General features: G+C 40.1%; 1 protein-coding gene across 1 annotated transcript in view; it reads right to left on the bottom strand.

Annotated features, from left to right (window-relative positions):
* Positions 1 to 18,053, bottom strand: part of ngef (neuronal guanine nucleotide exchange factor) — a 32,777-nt gene extending 14,724 nt beyond the window's left edge. Inside the window, exons 1-7 of the mRNA XM_026193035.1 lie at positions 17,574 to 18,053; positions 12,638 to 12,743; positions 6,026 to 6,373; positions 5,641 to 5,705; positions 1,708 to 1,958; positions 673 to 833; positions 419 to 571 (exon numbers count right to left, since the gene is read on the bottom strand). Of these exons, the coding sequence (XP_026048820.1) occupies positions 419 to 571; positions 673 to 833; positions 1,708 to 1,958; positions 5,641 to 5,705; positions 6,026 to 6,373; positions 12,638 to 12,743; positions 17,574 to 17,781 (1,292 nt within the window). The 5' untranslated portion in view covers positions 17,782 to 18,053. The remainder of the gene's footprint in view (positions 1 to 418; positions 572 to 672; positions 834 to 1,707; positions 1,959 to 5,640; positions 5,706 to 6,025; positions 6,374 to 12,637; positions 12,744 to 17,573) is intronic.
* Between the last annotated feature and the right edge of the window lie 3,055 nt (positions 18,054 to 21,108).

The raw sequence follows: 21,108 nt of genomic DNA, 5'->3' as shown, positions 1-21,108 counted from the left end.
AACAGATTTCATTTATAAGCAAACTTACAAAATTCATCAGGCATCAAATAATTATTTCTCCCATTGTACTGGTCATACCCAACAACACTGTGCATTTTCTCAACATTTGTCATTACAAAAACTTGCTTAACAGAGACTTAAAACATTAACAGATGATATTTATTTTAAAACTTTCTCTAATTCCAAGCATGTATTTATCATTAACAGCAATGCTTACAAAAATAGCAGGAACTATATTGTGTTGTTTTAACAGAAACAAAAACACTATGAAAAATGAATTTTTAAAAAATATAAGTGTAAATAAATATAAATTACGATCATTCATATTTTTCTAACAACAACAAAAAAAATGACTCATACAACACTCCATAATTTAACTATTTGTGTATGAAGAAGGCATATGAAATATAATACTCACAAAATGCGTCTGTAGTTCTTCTCCTGGTACGCCTGATTAATGACGTATGTGATAAACACATTGAAGTGTTTTGCTGCATGGTAATAAACAATGTCACACACATCAGGAATCAAAATAGACTTCTCAATTCGGTGTTCAAGATCCATCAGGAACCTGAAAAAATTATGAGATTTCTATAACTCAAGCACATTGTGTGGCTAAACTTCACAGTTAAGACTTAATAAACTGATTTTGGTTAACATATACTGTCCCACCTTTCACTGGCTTTCATCACTTCCTCGATGTTGGAAAACAGAAAATGCATGTCGGACTGGCTTAGCGTGTTCACTAAAACAGGGTTACGTAGGAAATGTGTCTCTAAAATTTCCAGACTCTTGTAGTAGGATGCCTCTGAAGTGACCAGCTCAAACATGGCCTAGGGACAAAAGGAAATTTCAATACAGTATAAACAAATCACTACCAGGGCAGCTGTCTTTTAATTTGTTTCTCAGCAGCATTGTCAGTCTGTCTACCAGTTGGGCAAATAGTCTTTACTTAGTCCTTTCTAACCATTGCACTTTACAGTGTGTTTTTACTATCTAACCATTCACACACCAGTTCTAGTGGTTTGCTTGGGAGCAACTTTTGGGTTCAGTGTCTTGCCCAGGGCAATTTTAACTTGTAGAAGGATCAAATACCAAATGACCAACACCACAATTAATTGATTATCCACCTTATCACATAAGCTATGGTCTACACTGAAATATTTTAGTATCACTTGGTACATTCGTCTATTTGTATGCCATTTATATGTTTTGCATGCACACATATGCTAAGATCTCTTTATTAAGTGCCTGTTGTGATTGAGTCTGCTAAGGTCAAACGTACATATCGTTACACTTCCTGGAGCTTAGTGTATTTTTTCTAAAGGATTTCCCAAGTTTATGACTAATAAAGTACACTAAACATAGTGGGCCAGTCCTTTTAAATTTTAAATGCAGGTGTTTTCAGTCCCATTGCCACAGGTGAATAAAATCAAAACCTTGGATTAATATAGCGAGTTCATAACCAGCTTCATGTGACTGTTTATCCTGATTGTCATTGTAGGGTAAGTGAATTCAGATAACAGACACATAATCTAGTTACACTTAACCCAGTTTGCAATAAAGGTCTCTCGCCATACAGTCTGCCTTTACAAACATTTGTGAAACAAGGAGTTGTTCTAAAGACGTCATTGAAATCAAACATGTTACTGTAATAAATAACGTTACTCAATCCAAATAACTTTTTGGCATCACAAAATTGCTCACCTCTTGCATTATAATTTCTTTGTGCAGTAACTGAGTAAGCAGACCGCTTGCCTGCACAGCTTCCAGGTTCTGCCACAAGGTCAGTGACTGAGCACTATTCCTCAGCTGCAGCTGTAACACTGGTGGAGACATTACACCAGAGTCTGTCCCCACAGTCCCTGCCTTGACCCCAGGAAAAAGGTTGTCACGCTGACGCCGCTGCTCAATCTCCTGCTGCTTGGAGGTGTCTCGGTATTCCTGGTACAGGAAGGCTAAAGAGTCAAAAAATGATTAGTGCGCGTTAAGTATGCATATACAGCTTATTTTTTCAGTGGCTTCAATTACCATTCTTTCATACGGTGTCTAGACAGAAGGCATACACTATTGTATATGGATAAAAGTTCTGGGTTAGTCAGTTAAACTGAAAATGTACTTGTTTCTTTAGTCTCATTGCCACAAGTGTATAAAATCAAGCACCTAACCATTTAGTCTGCCTTCACAAACATTTGTTATAGGGTTGTTTTAAAGAGTTCACTGAATTTGAGTGTGGTGCTATAATAGTATGCCACTGTTAGAACAAGTTAAAATTCTATCACTTCTAGATGTCATTGTAAAATGAAATTGGTTAGAAACCACAAAACCTATACTATAATTCAGTTTTAGCTCAACTGACCACTAAATCAGATAAAAGGTCTGCGAAATCAGATAGAAACAGTGAGGATAGATAGCAACAAATAAAACTGACTTTAGAGTTTTCCATTTAGGGTGGACAAAGGTAAGTGTGTTAATTCAGGATCAAATGAGTTAACACTTGGGAGTTTGGGGGCATTTATATAATTTACAAACAGTCATTTAGAAGAGAGACCTTGTGTTTAATAATCCACATTTCACTTTTAGGTACAGTTGAGGATAGAGATGGGTATCAAAACCCGGTTCTTGTTGAGAACCGGTTCCCACTGTCTCAATTCCTTGGAATTTTTTGCCATTTTTGCAAACGATTCCCTTATCGATTCCAGTCGCCCCGAATGACGTCACCACGTTGCGGAGCGTCATTTACCTGGCAGGAAACACGGCGGCTCAAACGCTCAAAAGTTTGATTATACTTTATGAGAACGGATGACAACAGGGCAACTTGCAATACTTGCAAAGTAGATATTTCATTTAAGGGGGGAAACACTACGAATATGCAAAAGCATTTGCTCACAAAACACGTGATAACCTTAAATGAATGTCATGTTTTTAATTCTGCTCCAGACTCGTGAATCTCAACCCAGCACCACTCAGGTACCCGAGTGGTGTCCAGAAAGTCCAGAATGCTGTTTATAGAAAACATGTGCTAAAGAGTTTTTTCCTCAGCAGATGTGTGAATGGGGAAAATCAATTTGAAATGTGCAGAGACTGGTGGTGTACCAGGGGCTTCTGTTTAGGGCTACACTTCACTGTCACCCAGCTGGCCTAATGTCCCATCTGCTTGGGATGGCTAACAGTGGCTAATTTACAGTAAGTTGTTCCCCTGTGGTAATTTGTAAATTTTTTTGAAAAGTCGATTTTAGCAGTTATCTCAAAATTAACTGTCATATAGTCTATCGATCAATTCACTGGTTGTGAGGTGCCAGTGCTAATCACCATTCCACCAAAGATACTTACAGATTAAATAAAAATAAAACCAAAATATACAGGAATTGTTTTTGGTATTAGTATGTGTCGGTGTTTCCAAATAATCAATAGAACCACGATCCAGAATTTAGGCAAATATTTATTGAGAATGGGGTGTCTAAATTACTTTGTGTGCATGCTCTTTGTATTGTTATATTATCAAACTCTCATGACATTTTTTAATTTCTGTGTAGGTTCTCAGTCATCCGGGCCTTGATAGTCTAAGAAGTTTGGAAGAAAGTGACTGGACTTCTTTAAGTTTTGAGAAGACACCTCTCATCCAGGAGGCTTATTCAGTTCTAAATCAAATGGTGGAGAGTCCCAGGTATTTAAACCCATACTGGGTGTTGTCCCTTATCACCAGAAGTTTCAAGTGAAACCATTGTGAGATATTGTCTCCACCTTTTTTGTGACCTATTGAGGACACCTGACCTAAGATGTGAGTGCGGTTTGAGGCGCCTGGGAAATGATCTCAAAACTGCATTGTAGGTGGCTGACAGTTGGTGTCATAACAAACCCTCGCTGTTTAATGATGGTTGTTCACAGTGGACATAGATGGCTCCTTTTAGTTTTCAGTCCAAAATGTGAACACTGGCATCCTCAAAAGAATGACCTTTATCCTTTAGTTGCAGATGTACAGCTAAGTCTTGTCCTATTGAGGTGGCTCTTCTATGTTACATCATGCATTTATAGAGTGGCTGTTTGGTTTCTGCATTAAAGAAATGTAGTGCAAATGTGCTGCACTGCACAGAATACGTTATGTTGCTTAGTTCGTATTTTTTAGTTTTGTCTTTGGATTGAACCAGTTTTTCTCTGAGAGTGTAGCTGGATCAGTTTGTCTGAGTATCCTGCTACATGAGTGACAACAGTGTTATGTTATGTCATGTTATATTATGTTATTCTGTTTTTCTCCCTGCTTGGGGTCTGACCTTTTTTCCTGTGCATCTTTTCTGATTCATCACAAGTTGTTGTTCCTGGTGGTGATGGGAGTGAAACACTAGATACCAGACTGTGTGGGGGGCTTCTGGTAAACTCGTTAAACAGTGTTAAGGCTTATATGCTCCTCAGTGCATTATCTTTTGAGTCTTCCCTGTATCTTTCCTGGTGAACTATGTTTCTATCTACTGAGTTGATATGATATGTGGTGATACCTGGGTCAAAATCAAAACCGAAGAAGTAGAAAAACTGGTTCATTCCATGGATAAGTTTTAGAACTGAAGAAAACGTTTAGAGGTGAGACGTCTTCACAAAACATAAAGAAGTCCATTTACTTACTTTTCAAGCTCCTTAGAAAAACTTAAATATATACTAACAAAATATTAATAGAAACTCTGGATAATTAAAATTTGTTATTAATAATTGACTGGTTGGTTCTTATATAGCTCGTTTCTATTCTGCTTGAGCATGCAAAGCCCTTTACAAATTCACACATTTACACACAATCAATCCCAAACCCAAACAATCATTCAAGCACTATTTTTCCTACACCCAAGTGCTTTCTATCTAACATTCACACACATTTATACTTGAGGAGCATATCTTCAGAGACCACCTTGAGATTAAGTATCTTGCCCAAGTATACTTAGGCATGCAGACTGGAGACTGGAGCAGCCAGGGATATAAACTACCAACCTTCAAATTATAAGATGAACCTCTCCACATCCTGAGCTACAGACACCCCAACACAGCTAAACTGTGCTTCTCACAGGTGGGCTGAAAGTTTGCTGGTGCAGAAATTGGAACATGTTGTGTAATCTTCCTCAGTCATATACTGCAGATTACTTTTGTGGGTGTAGAACTGGACTTGAATTACATAAGAGCAGGGTGAAAGTACAGTCTCACACATAGCAAAAATAAATGCACAGACTTTAGAGAAACATATGGTCTATGTGTACTGTATTGTTCCACTTCTTAGTCAATTTTCAGGCTTCCTCTTCTTCATTTAAGATTTAGAATTCTTTATTATATTCTTAAATGCTGCCATCATGAGTAAATTTCTACTAATCCCTGTAAAAATCATCCAAAGTGAATTAGACTGTGTGGAGTAGTCTATCAATCCAGGAAACTCTATATGAGGCACAAAATTGCTTAACCAGTCAGCGATCTGAATCTACATACAGGAAGATTTTATCATGCATATTATTGAATTAGTAAAGTGCTAGAGAGCTTACATGAATGGTGTGACTTACCACTGCTTATATTAGCCATAATATAGAAACAAATACAAAAGGGTTTTCTAGCAATAGCTCTGATGGTGGGTGTAATATATGCACTACTCTCACCCTTTGTCAAACTCACCAATATTTTTGATGATTTTGAGACTGTGGCAGATTGTCTGTGAGCATTCTCCATTTCTCAGCACCCTACGAAGAAAAAAAAGGACATACCTTTGTGAAGAGAGCGCTTATCTCTCGCTTTCTCTGGGTGTGTGTGTGTGTGTGTGTCATCACTACTAAATTTCAAATCTTTTCATAAGATAATATAATTCATAATATACATTCTTACAATGTGTAATTTTATTTTGTGAAAAAACAATAAGCATTTTTATCTTATTTATTTGTCTAATTTCTCGTCATATTATTTGCTTTCATCAGAATTCAAATGATTTTTAATTTTTTTTATAAATTTATATCTCTATTTCTAAAATATTTATATCTCTATTTCTAAAGTAATTTGATCTGACCTGTGGTTCATGTGGATATCCTGGTCTCCTTCAGAATTAGGCTGTTGTGAGTTCATGGTCTTCCTTCTGGTATCCTTCACAGTGCAAGCTTTAGCTGTTTGCTCAGAAAGCTCTTCTATGGCTTCACTGTCACTGTTGTGAGTCCAGTCCGTGCTCATTTCTGCTGTAAAATCTCTTTGCTGGCTGTATGAAGCAGCTGATATTTCCACAGTCCTCTTTCCTCCCACTCCTCCTCTTCTCTTATCCGCAGCATTCTGGTTGTACAGAGCATGTGTGCTACTGAACTCACCATTGCTTGGCAACAAATCTCTGGAATGATGAGGCTGCCGCGAGAGCTGAGGACTACATCTGACAGAAGAAAAACAAGAAACACACCTTAGAAATACATGTACAGAAGCCATTCACATCATCTAAAGCTTAACTGACAACAGCAAATTCTTAAATTTGTGTGCATATTTACTGGATATTATAATTAGGTTTTTTCATTATCACAGGAAAATATATTGCCCTTGTGCATGAGAAATCTTTAAATTAGCTGCTAGTTTATATAACTAGTTTCATGTAGATGTAAGTGAAGAAACTTGGAGAAAGACTTGGATTAACTTGGTCAACGTATTGTTAATTAATTAGCGAGGTGAGAATGGTTCAGGCATTATTGAAGGGCAAGATGAGAGAGGCTAAGGACAATTACTGGAGAAAGCTGGAGTGGAAACTCCAGCAGAATAGCATGACAGAGGTGTGGAGTAGCATGACGACAATCACTGCATCCAGGTCATCCAACAGCAAAGAAGCTGGGGCAGTGAGGACAAAGCCAATGAGCTGAATGTGTTTTTTAACAGATTCAAAACTGAGGTAAATGCTCACCCCTCTGACCTGACCTGTAGTCAGCCTGCAATCCACTCTCCCTCTGTCTCCACATTCCACCATAGCCTCCTGTGAAAGTCCTGACACCCCTCCCCCACCTGTCACTTTCACTCATGACCAGGTTCAGAGAAAAATGAGAAGACTCCACTCGGGCAAGTCTGCTGGACCAGACAAGGTGAGTCCCTGTGCCCTCCAGCTTTGTGGAGTCTTTCATAAACTGTTCATGATGAGTCTAAGTCCGCAGAGGGTCCAGTGTTGTGGAAGACATCATCCCTTATTTCTGTACCAAAAACGCCATGTCCCAGTGCCCCCCCATGGTTAGAGACCTGTGGCACTGACTTCCCACATCATGAAAACCCTGGAAAGACTTATCCTTGACCAGCCCCGACCTATCCGGTCTGTAAGTCTGATGTCATTAGCCATGTCTGGGCCCAAACTCCGCTGCAGGTCCATAAGTCAAACGAGCACTGCAGCATTACTGAGAGTTAAAAACTGTCTAAATTCTTTCATCTGTAATAAAATGATCAACGTTCTGCTCTATCAGGTGTAACAATTAAGTTTAACATCCAAGCATCCATGAAAATGGAATTTATGACATTTAACAGAGTTAGAAGTTAGCAGGGAGTTCGCTTGCTAGCTTCCCTCTAAATATAATATACAATGAGGGGTTTCTAAAACAAATTAAAACATACAGCTCTACTATCACTTCCAACATAAATGGTTGGTATATAATGATGTGCTACGTGACCGCTAGCGCGAAAAAGCTATGCTAGCATAACATAAACAGTAAAGCTGGAGGACGAACGCTAACGAACAGAGGACTTTTTTCCACTCGATAAAAGTTAATGTGAGGGTTCCCAATGATTAGGAGCAAATGCAATCGCATGGCAGGATGCTGTAAACGGACCAAACGTCAGTCAGGAGAACCACAGAAATAATCCATCCACAATACGAGGTTAGTCATTAATATACTGCTGCTCTCCCCTTTCCTCTTCACCCGCTACACCACATACTTCAGCCACTACACAGAGACCTGCCATTTTCAGACGTTTTCTGATGACTCTGCAGTGACTGAATGCATCAGAGAGGGTGATGAGACAGAGTACCAGGCTGTGGTTGGCTCCTTTGTAACGTGGTGTGAGCAGAATCATCTGTAGCTCAACGTAACAAAGACCAAAGAACTGATCGTGGACTTTAGGAGGACCAGGAACCTGTGACCCCTGTTTCAATCCAGGGGGTCGATATTGTAGAGGACCATAAATACCTCGGAGTACACATAGATAATAAACTGGACTGGGTTAAAAAAAAATACCACTGCACTGTACAGGAAGGGACAGAGTTCTGTCTATTTTCTAAGGCGGCTGAGACATCTTTGACGTTGGACAATGCTCAGGATTTTCTATTAGTCTGTTGTGGCCAGTGCTGTCCTCTATGCTGTTCCACACTGGGACATCAGGTTAAGGGTCGCAGATGCGAAGAGACTCAATAAACTGATCCGCAAGGCTGGTAATGTTGTGGGGATGGAGATGGACTCCCTTAAGGTGCTGTTGGAGAGGCAGATGATGTCCAAGATAAGTACAATGCTGGACCAACCACTCCATTACGTGCTGACCAGTCAAAGGAGTTCAGTGTGAGACTGAGATTACCCAAATGCACCACTGAATGACACAGGAAATCATTCCTGCCTATGCCTCCCTGTACAACTCCTCCATCTAATGCAAAGTACACACTGCAATAGTTAAACCCTTTGCACTTCATCTACAGTAAAAAATAACAAATAAAATTTCACAGTTTACTTAAAACAACTGAATTGAAAAGGGGAAAAAGACATATTCTGACAATGTTGAAAGATGAGAAGTGCCCAATGACGGAAACTAGGACCACTGAATGAGATCAGTTCCTTGATCATTAATATGCAAATTATCATGACCATTGATCAACAACTACTGATCAAAGACCACTGATCAATGGCCATGACTACCATTCACAGAGGGTTGGGAAATGGCTGCAATCACAGCATTGTAAGATGGTGAAAGATGTACCCTTAAGCCACCTCCTTGATTCAGAGATGGTCTTTCCTTTTTCCCGTAAAGGAAAGACTCGACGCTCAAACCAGCGTTCCTCCCTGTCCAGGATTTGTACATCCTCATCATTGAAAGACTGCCCGCTGGCCTGTAGGTGCAAATAGACTGCAGAGTTGGTAGGTAGCTCTTCTGTGTTGTGCCATCCGAAGGTTGCTTGGTTTCCCCGATACATAAATCATGGCACTTAACAGCGTACGCTATATTACTCCGTTTGTGTTGGGGGACCCGATCCTTGGGGTGGACCAATTCTTGGTGCAGCGTGTTTTGGGGTTTAAACGCCACAGAGGGATAAATGCATCTCAACTGTTCTGATACTCCTGACACATATGGCATCACCAGGGGTTTTTTTTCCGCTTAGGCAGTGGTTGTCCTCCCCTGGATCGACTGGAGCTTTCTTTATGCGCCTTCCCAGCTTCAACAAAAGTCCAGCTGGGATAACCACATATTCTCAGGGCCTTCCTGATGTGACGTTCTTCTGCTTCCCTGGCCACTGTGTCTGTGGGGATGGTGTGCATGCTCCAGTGGATGATGAGAGTCGAACGTTAAATACTAATCCGTATGCGTAGGTTTATGGTACACATCAACTTTTAAATGTCCCCCATTAGTAACCTGGCACTTTTCATATTCTCCCTGGTGAACTTTATGTGTTGGTCCACTGAGTTAATGTGATCAGTGAATTGTGGTTGGTCCTGAGATTTGATTTTCACCCAGGTGCCATTACATACCTGAACCAATGACTTGGTGGTGTTCCAGGGTAAGATAACAAAGCCCTCTTTTTCACTTCTTCCATGTACAAGTTGGCCACAGTGGGTGAGATTGGGGAATCCATGGCACACCCATGTTTCTGTCTGCAGTACTGACCCATGTATGTGAACTACATACAATTTTAACCCACTTTGGCAAGGACTGCCTAAAGCTTGTACATCAGTATGAGCAAACAGCACATAAGATGGCTAATTGCAGGAACCACCTGAGAATTCAGCCTCAGATGAAGACAAAACAGGATTACTTCTAAAAGTCTGCAAATGAGCTCTTCAGTTAAGGACTTCCAGGCAACAAAAATCCTCCAGAAGGCACAGCACCAGCTGCTTAATGAACAGGTGAGACAAACAAATTTTACCAGAGAAGTGCTAAAGAAGAGCAGATCCGAGACTTTCTATGCTTCTAGATGAGAATACTCTTAAAAAGGTGTTTGAATTCATGGAGAAGGCTTGTTTAGCACAGCATGAGAAGTCTAAGACTAGGCAACAAAGAAAGTTTGACTTATTTGTTGTGTGTCAGAAACCACAGCAAAATACACAGAGTGTCTTCAACAGCCAGTAAAGTGAAAGTGGACACTTGTTTTCTTATCATAAAAATCTTTGTTTGTTAGTGTCCTTATTTTCTTCTGAGTTATCAATTTTCTCCTTAACTAGCTAGCATAAATTAATTTAAGTCTATTAGCCAACCAACCAAGCACATGACATCACTTATTGACAGAAGATGGCACTAAACATGTTTTTAAAACTTTAACTTTAAGCACTTATTTCTTAAATCCAGCTTCACAGACAGTGTTACATCTCTGTCAGTTTTTTAAGAGCAAGGCTCCATGATGTAAATGACATGTCATGTCATTTCTTTAAGTTTTGTGAAGAAACTTCAAAAGGACCAGTTGCTTTCTTTTCAAGCTCCTTAGATTATTTTACTTTTTATTCACGTTCGTCTTATACATGTTTATATTGCAGGTCCATTTTTAGTCACAAATGTAGGTGAAACGCTCACGTTTACATGGTGACAACTAAGTGTTACAGAGCTGTGCGTTAAACAAAGAATCAGAGTATCTGTGTAGGTTCTCAGTCATCCAGGTTATGGTAATCTAAGGAGAGTGGTGGTTTAAGTTTCTAGTTTTAAAACGAAATGGTGGAGTACAGATGGGACTGGGACACTTTAGTTTTGGAACTAAAGAAGCTTGTCGGATGAGAGGTGAAACATCTTCAAGAAATTTAAAGAAGTCCTTTACTTTCCAAGCGCCTTACAAAGAATCAAAGCAAAATAACAAACCAAAAAAAATGCATCAAGAATTATTAAAATTGAGAATTAAGTTTAAGCTGATGATGCTAAGATTCATTCACTGAGTTTCCCCTTCATACCAAAGTTATACCACCTACTATTAATACAGTATAAACAGTATGCTGTCAATGTAGGGGAGGGAAATTAGTGAAGACTGCTCATAAATGTGCTCACATCTTGCTGAATGGTCAGCTGATCACAGCCAATACACTGAAAATCCGATGGAGCCCACAAAAGAAATTATTGTGAGTTGTGATTTTTTTCCCCACCCTGAGCTGCTACAACCGATTTTAGGATTCTCCCACCTGCTGAATCCCAGTTTAACCCCGGAATGTACTCATGTTTCTGTTTAGGTGTGGAGGCAAAGTCACCATCTTTAGACGCAAGTTACAATACAGGCCTTTTTACTGTCATATGTATGGTTGTCAAATGTCAAATGTGACTAAAAAGTCAAATGTGACTTTTTAGGTCAAGCCAGCATATCTGGCAGGTAATCTACTAATCAGAAGGTTGGTGATTTGACCCCTGGATGCTCCAGCATGGCAAATATCACTAGGCAAGATACTAATCCCAAGTTGCTCTCTATATGAATGGATGAATGAGGCAAATTGTATAAAGCACAATGAGTGCTCAGGTAGAGCTCAGAGCTCATTAGAAAAGGGGTATATAAGATCCAGTCAGTTTAACATCTTTGCATTTTCAAATTTTTTCTTAAAATGCACCACTTTAGACATACTTAATCAGATTATCTTACACCTTTCACCACATGAATCCTTTGTTCTTATTAGTAATTTCAAATATTATAAATTTGCTTGACTTGATGGGTATTTTTGTCTTTTATTTTTTAACTCTTCTGTCAACAGAAAACCTACACTGGGGAAGACCACTAAAAAACAAGCACTCAGGAACTTGAAGACAAAAAAAGGGCAAGTGCTCTGACAAAGGACAGAGGGAAACAGAGAATATATACAGGAGACTAATTAGGGAGATGGGGAAATACCAGGGAACAGAGCTGAAGCTAATCAGGGTAAAGAAATTGGGAAAAGTAAAACTGAACATAAAGCACATGAGGCAAGGAACTATCAAAATAAAACAGGAACTAATACCAAGACTAAGACACCTGAGCTTGACACACACAAAAGGGTAAACAGACACAAGACAAGACCGGCTGAACATGGGAGATAATAAAGGCAAAACACAGAGATGAAACTAAGAGACCAGAAGGGAACTAACAAACATAAAGTAATTTATGACTATATCAGTTACATAAAATAATACAATTGGAAACAAACAGAGATAGGAAAACTCATAAGTGCAAAGATAATTAATAGAATCTAGAAACAAATCCCACTTCTTCAATCAAAACAATAATGAATTAACACGATTCAAAAGTCAAAACAGAAAACTCTTGATTAACGACCTAGAACCACGAGAAGAACAAAGACTTAACTTTCACAGAGACTTGTGTGCTTATCACAGATATGATAAGCCACTAAGAGTGCCAGGTGTTAATTATAAAGCAGTGTACAATGTTCAAGCAAGCATTGTTATGTGATTGTTTGTTTTCTGGGTGTGTTTGGTTACAGGGTTGGGCAGTGAAGGCATGCAGACTCACCGTCTAGCCCCTGGCAACAAAGGTGACTTGTGGGGTAAGGGAGAATGAGAGGAGGAAGATCCTGCACTACTGGATGGACTGTGGTCCAAAGTAAGCCTGGTGGAATCTGGAAAGTTAGAAAGGTAGAGAGTGTATTTATAGATATAGTAGGGAGGAATTTGAAAATTACACAGTAGTTAAAATGGCTACATTTTAATCACTTATTTCTAGTGGGTTACAAAAAATCTATCTGTTTTTCTGTCTTTCTCTTTCACTCACACCTGTTTCCTATGTGAAGTAGTTTGGGGGTTTTTTTATGAATTTTTGTAATTAAACTGGCTGAAGTGTTAGATTGTCATTGCTTTTCTAGGTTTTCAAACACTCAGAGCACCTTAAAAAGTTAATTACTCTGTACAGACACAGGTCACTGCCAGCAGCCATGAGATAAACATTTCAATTTTGAGGTAAAGTATTTTGTCAGAGTAAAAGGTGTCTACTGGTAATAGGAAATGAAAAGAATACTAAGCCCTCTTTGTTGACCTGTAACTCTGCTATTCAGTTATCACTAAAGTACTTTATCACTTGAATGTAAACATCCCTCCGCTATGAGTAACTGTCTTATTATGTTAAAGTGATTTAGGTGCCAAAGTGATCCTAGGACCTATGTCTTCAGAGGCAATTTGTGCCTGATAGGCTCTCCAAAGGCAAATTGGTGAGGGGCTAGACTAAGTGTAATTCAACAACAAGGATTCAGGAAATCTCACTGGGACCAGTAGTTGGATGAAGACTGAATGAATCAATCTCCATTTTTTCTTCTGGCTTTATAACATTTCAGCCCTGTGTTAGATTCCAGTCCCCCCGCAACCCTGATAAGGATAAGTGGAAGAGAATGGATGGATTAAAGGCCATTCCACTTGAACATCAGAGATTTGCTATAAAAATTGCAAGAGGAAAGAAACATAGCTTAAGGTAAGAGTGCTTTTAGACATGTTTTGAAGGTTTATATTAAAATTCCATTATCTAGGTCTGTAATTGTTTTTAGGTTAAATAACTGGTACCCAGGTCACCCCTGCGGGCGGTTTATCCTTCAAGCTCGGGTCCTCTACCAGAGGCCTGGGAGCTTGAGGGTCCTGCGCAGTATCTTAGCTGTTCCCAGGACTGCGCTCTTCTGGACAGAGATCTCCGATGTTGTTCCCGGGATCTGCTGGAGCCACTCGCCTAGCTTGGGAGTCACCGCACCTAGTGCTCCGATTACCACGGGGACCACCGTTACCTTCACCCTCCACATCCTCTCGAGCTCTTCTCTGAGCCCTTGGTATTTCTCCAGCTTCTCGTGTTCCTTCTTCCTGATATTGCTGTCATTCGGAACCGCTACATCGATCACTACGGCCGTCTTCTTCTGTTTGTCTACCACCACTATGTCCGGTTGGTTAGCCACCACCATTTTGTCCGTCTGTATCTGGAAGTCCCACAGGATCTTAGCTCGGTCATTCTCCACCACCCTTGGGGGCATCTCGGCACAGATGTTCCTGTACACTATGCCGGCCACTTGGTTATGGCGTTCCATGTATGCCTTGCCTGCTAGCATCTTGGACCCTGCTGTTATGTGCTGGATTGTCTCAGGGGCATCTTTACACAGCCTGCACCTGGGGTCTTGCCTGGTGTGATAGACCCCAGCCTCTATGGATCTTGTGCTCAGAGCTTGTTCTTGTGCTGCCATGATTAGTGCCTCTGTGCTGTCTTTCAGTCCAGCTTTGTCCAGCCACTGGTAGGATTTCTGGATATCAGCCACCTCCTCTATCTGCCGGTGGTACATACCGTGCAGGGGCCTGTCCTTCCATGATGGTTCCTCGTCTCCCTCCTCTTTCTTGGGTTTCTGCTGCCTGAGGTATTCACTGAGCACTCGGTCAGTTGGGGCCATCTTCCCAATGTATTCTTGGATGTTCGTTGTCTCATCCTGGACTGTGGTGCTGACACTCACCAGTCCCCGGCCCCCTTCCTTCCGCTTAGTGTACAGCCTCAGGGTGCTGGACTTGGGGTGAAACCCTCCATGCATGGTAAGGAGCTTTCTTGTCTTTATGTCAGTGGCTTCTATCTCCTCCTTTGGCCAGCCTATTACCCCAGCAGGGTACCTGATCACGGGCAGGACGTAGGTGTTGATAGCCCGGATCTTGTTCTTACCATTCAGCTGACTCCTCAGGACTTGTCTGACCCTCTGCAGGTACTTGGTGGTTGCAGGTTTCCTAGCGGCCTCTTTATGGTTCCCATTCGCCTGCGGGATCCCCAGGTACTTGTAACTGTCCTCCATGTCTGCAATGTTGCCTTCTGGTAGCTCGATCCCCTGACTACCTTCCCTCTCTTTGTTACCATCCGACTACACTTCTCCAGCCCGAATGACATCCCGATGTCATTGCTGTATATCCTGGTAGTGTGGATCAGTGAATCGATGTCTCGTTCACTCTTGGCATACAGCTTGATGTCATCCATGTACAGGAGTCTCGGCTGACTGTTCTGTCTACCAGTAGCTGGTGTTTTGTGCCTCTGGTATTCTTGCCAATCCCTTTCTGTGCCCCGCTCATGTATTGACCCATGTGCCTGTTCATCTTAGCCGATATGATGCCTGACAGGAGCTTCCATGTAGTATTGAGGCAGGTTATTGGTCGGTAGTTGGATGGGACTGGTCCCTTCTTGGGGTCCTTGGGGATCAGGACCGTCCGACCTTCGGTTAGCCATTCCAGGTGTCTCTCGTTAACTAGCAGCTGGTTCATTTGTGCTGCCAGACGCTCGTGGAGTGCAGTCAGCTTCTTCAGCCAGTAGGCGTGAACCATGTCAGGGCCTGGTGCTGTCCAACTCTTCATACTAGAGACCCTTGCATGGATGTCTCCCACCGTGATTGTTACTGGACCCTGTTCAGGGAGGTTGCTATGGTCTGCCCTCAGATCCACTAGCCACTGAGCATTGCCGTTATGGGTTGCGTCCTTCTCCCATATGCTCTTCCAGTATTGCTCCGTCTCTCTCTCTCTCTATATATATATATATATATATATAGAGAGAGAGAGAGAGAGAGAGAGAGAGAGAGAGAGAGAGATAGATATAGATATATATAGATATATAGATATATAGAGATATATAGATATATATAGATATATAGATATAGATATATAGATATATAGATATAGATATATAGATATATAGATATATAGATATATAGATATAGATATATAGATATAGATATTAGGATTTTAAAAAGATCCCTGCGTAGGTTTTCATTCATTCTGGTCATTGTAGTCACAAGCCACTAGTAACCATCTTGGCTGTCACATGAGCTGAGATGTGGGGAAAAAATAATTTTGACTGTAAGGGACCAAGGTGTAAAACCTCTGTATGACATTACTCCAACACACAATCATGTGAATTACTGATGGTGACTTGGAGCAAGGTGTAGTAGAAGTAGGAGTATAGCTGACTAATAGCTGGTGTCATAATCCACCCCTTGTGTTCAATAATGGTTGGTCACAGTGGACTTACTTGGCTTCTTTTTTTTGACAGTGTGACCTTTCTTCTAAAACACAGCTGAGTCTTTTCCTGTTGTGGTCAATACTTAGCCCCAAAATACAGTGAACCTGAACTTTCTAAGAAAGTAGTGACGGTGGTACGTCTTCTGAACAAGGAAGGATGTCTTGTGACTCCAGAAAAGGTCCTCTTAAAGATGTACACTGAGATCCTTACAGCTGGAGTCCTCTTCAACAGCTACTCCCTCGATGTATAGGAGTGTGACGGGGGGGATTCTACACTTCCTGAAATCCACAATCATCTCCTTGGTTTTCTAGAGCACCAGCCTGCTGGTTGTTTTGTAATTCCTGCCTGTAGTCAGACGCATCACTGTTGGTTCTCCATCTCACCACTCCTGTGTCATCTACAAACGTCACAATGTGAGAGCTTTGATATTCTACCGAGCAGTGTATGAGAGGTCTCATACACAACCTAGGGGGATCTAGTGATTAAGAAGTCCAGGAACCAACTGAAGAGGGAGAAGCTCAGGTCAGGTTTTGCAAGTTTTTGCTGCTGAGTTTGTTGAATTATTGTACTGAGGGCATAAGTGGTCCAAGAATAGGAGACATATATACAAGTCCTTATTCTCAAGGTTTGCAGGCTGTATGAAACACTGATGAGATCCCATTATCTGACAGCTGACTGGCACAATCTCTGTGTCCATTCTAGTATACTGTCAGGGCCTGCAACTTCATGTGGGCCACTTCTGCTGAGGTCAAGCTGAGTCGTAGTTCACCTGGTGTTGAAGTGAGTGTAGTCCTAGAGGGGCTCATTGAAGCAGACATGAAAGTCATTGGGGAAATCAGGCAGAGACAAATCCCAGTCTTATTTACACAGCATTTAAACAGCATGCTTGTTTGTTTGTTTGTTCAAAATTGGGGTTATATATTGGGGTTATATATATATATATAGCAAGACATTAAGTATATATACTTAACAATATATCGTTATCCAGGTAGGTTCATTTTAACATTTAAACTCAAGGTTGTTCTTGCTTTGATGAGGTCATAGGTTGAACGCCAGTCCATTTACCCGTGGGAAATACATTATTCACCGCTGTACGCGGTTCAAACAGAACCAGTTTCTCAGGTTGTATTCATGTAGATTTCTACTGAAGGATAGAAACTGCCTTTGTTCTACTTTCAATAACAACTGCACCATTAACTACAGCAGTCCCTAACACGATGCCTTTGATAACAACGTGTGAGAAATGAATTCATAACCTAGCTTAAGCACAGTTATATATAAATGATTAATTTAAAGTTAACTATACATCTAGCATCTAAGTAAAAAAAAAAGATTTTAGCTGGGCTAAAAGCCCAGCTAAAATTAACTTCAAATTAACTGCAAATTCATTGTTGAATTGTGGTCACAGCCAAATTCTGTACTAGTCTTCTTGTCTTACTTTCAGATTGCTCAGATGAGATCAGTCTCTTCTTCCTCATTGACCGGTAAAAGCGGGAGTTTCTGCGAATAGGTTCTCTACTAAATCCAGTGCTGGAGTCATCATCATCATGTTCCTCTTGGCTTGGTTGAACCACAACTGGTTGCTTTTCTGTGACGTCTTTTGGTTTCTGTCCCCACTTACCCCTGAACAGGGTAGCTACAGACATAGTGAAATCTATTGCTCAATTTTCGTGAAAAACTAAGACTGGAAAATGTTGTTTGGTGTTGAGGAAATGAGTGGAAAGAAATTTGCCATAGTTAGCCAGAATCCAGGAATAAATCCATCACTTGGAATCAGAAATTCACGTGAAAAATGAAAAGAAAAAAAAAGAATACAGTTGAAAACAATTTTAAGATCAGAAAAGGGAATCCTCAGCCCTCTCTTGCTCCTATCCGTACAGCAATAATGTTGTTAACTACATGGGTAACCTGTGGAAAGAGTGCTTGACGCTTATTTATGACTACAGTGTAATTATTACATTTATGACTCTCTCCTGTTCTTTGTCCCTCCTCTGTTTGTGTCCCTCCCTCTTTCTGCCTCCTTGCACCACCCTGTTATGTGCCAACATTCCTGAACTCAACCTAGTCTTACCAGCTTATAATGCCTTTCTGCTCTAAAACTTTCTCTGTTGCAGAACCAGAAAAGCCACTTGGAAATGCTTATAAATGTCTGTGCCTTCTACATTTCTCAGATCCCTTCATGAAATCAAGGCATGTTTTTGTTCTTGGCCTTTGTTCTTCAAGAGTTTCTGACCCTGTTGATCCGTTGTCCCACATAATAGTTTTATCTCTAGTCAGCTGACAAGGAGAGTTTAAAGTTCATCTTTTCCTTTTTTCAACAGAGCAATAAAGTTGCTTTCTCTGCCTTTGAACAGTACCAACCAAAAAAGGAAGTGCAAAGAATTTGTTTACTGGAATAACCTTTACTGTAAAATAAAGATCCTGCACAGTTTCTACAAACAGAAGATGGTTTACTGTGGAATTCACTAACCTACATGATTCCTGCTTTATTTACTCTTAAAGGAAAACAGAACGATTATGTTAATAATTATCATATAACTAAATAAAGAATGTGGAATTGACCGAATAGAATGGATGGATGAATGAATAATTATCACCTATCCATCCATTCTCTTATCAGGTTTGCAGGTTGCTGGAGCCTATCCTATAGGGCGAGGGGCGAGCTTCTCCCTGGATAGGTCACCAATCTGACGTAGGGCTAACACATAGAAACATAACCATTCACAACTATGGCAATTTAGAATTACAATCACATGTCTTTGGACTGTGGGAGTAAGCTGGAGTACCTGGAGAGAACACACACAAGCATAGGGAGAACATGCAAACTCCACACAGATGGTGGCATTGAACTCAGGCAACATTGCTAACCAATGCACCATCTCACTTCCTTGGATTAGCTTGAAGTAGCTAAGCTGGCCGATAACCAACATTTGCTCCCACATTTATCTTAACATCAAGGAATATTTTGCTCTTGTACTATTTACTTTGAATTTTTTTTTCTATATTTTTCCACCAGGTGGTAGTACTTTTTAACGTTTAAAGCATGCAGCAAGATTTCCCACTTTTTATTGTTTTCTGCAAGGGTGTCTTGCTACTGAAATGATAAGTGTGTTGTTACTGATGTTGGACAATGGTGGGTGCGTGTATGTGTGGATTTTAGTTCTCGCTACCTTATAGAGAAGTCTATAAGTTGGGGAGCAGCATTCCCACCATTCAAGTTAACCAAATCTCCATTGCTCACATAGAGGAGCCGTTGGTAAAGCAATACAATCGTGACTTCAATGAGAAAGCAAGAGAATTAACCTCAAATGTCTATAGAAGATCTTGAATTTATGAAAATCATGAATAATTCAGTTGTGCTTATCACTGAACATTACTGTTAGTGTGGCCTGAAAACCTTTAATTTGTTCATCCTACTGATGAACTGATGGTGTGGTCATGACTTTTTGACTGTCCTGAGTGTTTCTGCCACCTCCTTTAAACAACTGAATGCAACCATTGTTACACTTGTCCTTTTGTGCAATTAAAATATGTTATGTCCATATCCAAGCTGTAGACTGCACTAGTATTTTGCTCCTCCGACAACTGAAATCAACTAAATGTAATGTAAGAGTATGAACCGATAGGCTGAATCAATAGGCAAGCAGACTTGCGATTACAAGAAATTTAGACTACTAGAAAACATTTCCTGTAGAGAACAGGTTCTCGATTCCCATCCCTATACATGGATGATTAATGCCTTTGACCTGTCTAGTTTGCCTGCACTAGAGATGGCACCAGAAGGTACAAACTTTAATGCTGACTACTAGAGAAAAAGCAGGGCCATAAATCAGGTGTTATGGAATGGGCACTTTTCTCTACAGCCCTGAGCGGAGGATAGGAGCTAGTTGCCATGGTGATGTGAGAAGTGTCATCTCCTTATAGGGAGATATCCAAAAGGTGTAGGAGATGAAACTCGAGTTGGACATGGGGTCTAAGGGCTTCCCTTCAACTTTTTGATCAATCATGTTAACATTCTGTTTTTACCACATGCAATATAAGTGTTTACTGCCTGGGTGCGCCAGCTTTTGTCTCTGAGCCAGAGAGATGAAGGTCCATCACATCATGTAAAACAATTTAAAATTCTAACCATAATTTATATATGATATAATATTTTCAATTTAAATATAGAAAGTTTAAAGTCCCCTGCCTTAAGGAGAAAAGCGACAACATATGTGTTGAGATTTTCCTCTCAGAAGCACGAGGACCTTATAAACTTTGTATAGCATTTAAAGCCGTGTAAGCTAAATCATTAGAAAAGCAACGACTACACATAATCGGCATAAAAGATATCGTATAAAGATGTTTGCAGGGAAAATTGAGGTCCGGTTAAAGCAACAAGTAATCACAGGATTTGAAACTGTGGGAAAAATTGAGGCCGGTAAAATAGTGGTCACTGCTTTTTGAGTTGTTTAATTTAAAAAAAATGTTATGAAAGCAACATGGTGACAATTGTATTGATATATCCACATGGTTTTTAAGTCATTTGGGTAACATACTTCCAATTTTTTTAAAAGAAAGTGGTGTAAATGTTTGTTATTGTTCTATGTCGTGTCTTTGTTTTGTTTAAAAGGTGCACGACTTCGTGTAAGCACGGGTCTATTCAACAGAGTGTGACATTGTGTGTTCAAAAGAGGGTATTACACATAAAAAAAATGCAACAGTGCTAACTAGTAGTAGGACTGAGCTAAAGCACCACCATCCAGTAGAAGGAGGGTGATACTGCAGGCCACTCCCCAGCCCCTGGTAGACATGGGTAGAATGGAAAAATAAGATTAATTAATTAAAAAATTAAGAAATATGATTTAAGGATTGAGAAAATAAGAAATTAATTAACGGATTAACAATGACCACAGTAATAACTAAGCATAAACTAAAACAGACAAATTTAAAAAAAAAAAAAAGTAATGAGAGAAAGAAACTGATGATGATGA

Source organism: Astatotilapia calliptera, chromosome 14, assembly GCF_900246225.1.
Source record: "Astatotilapia calliptera chromosome 14, fAstCal1.2, whole genome shotgun sequence".
NCBI classification, from domain to species: domain Eukaryota; kingdom Metazoa; phylum Chordata; class Actinopteri; order Cichliformes; family Cichlidae; genus Astatotilapia; species Astatotilapia calliptera.
This window is presented reverse-complemented; position numbering and strand designations above follow the sequence as displayed.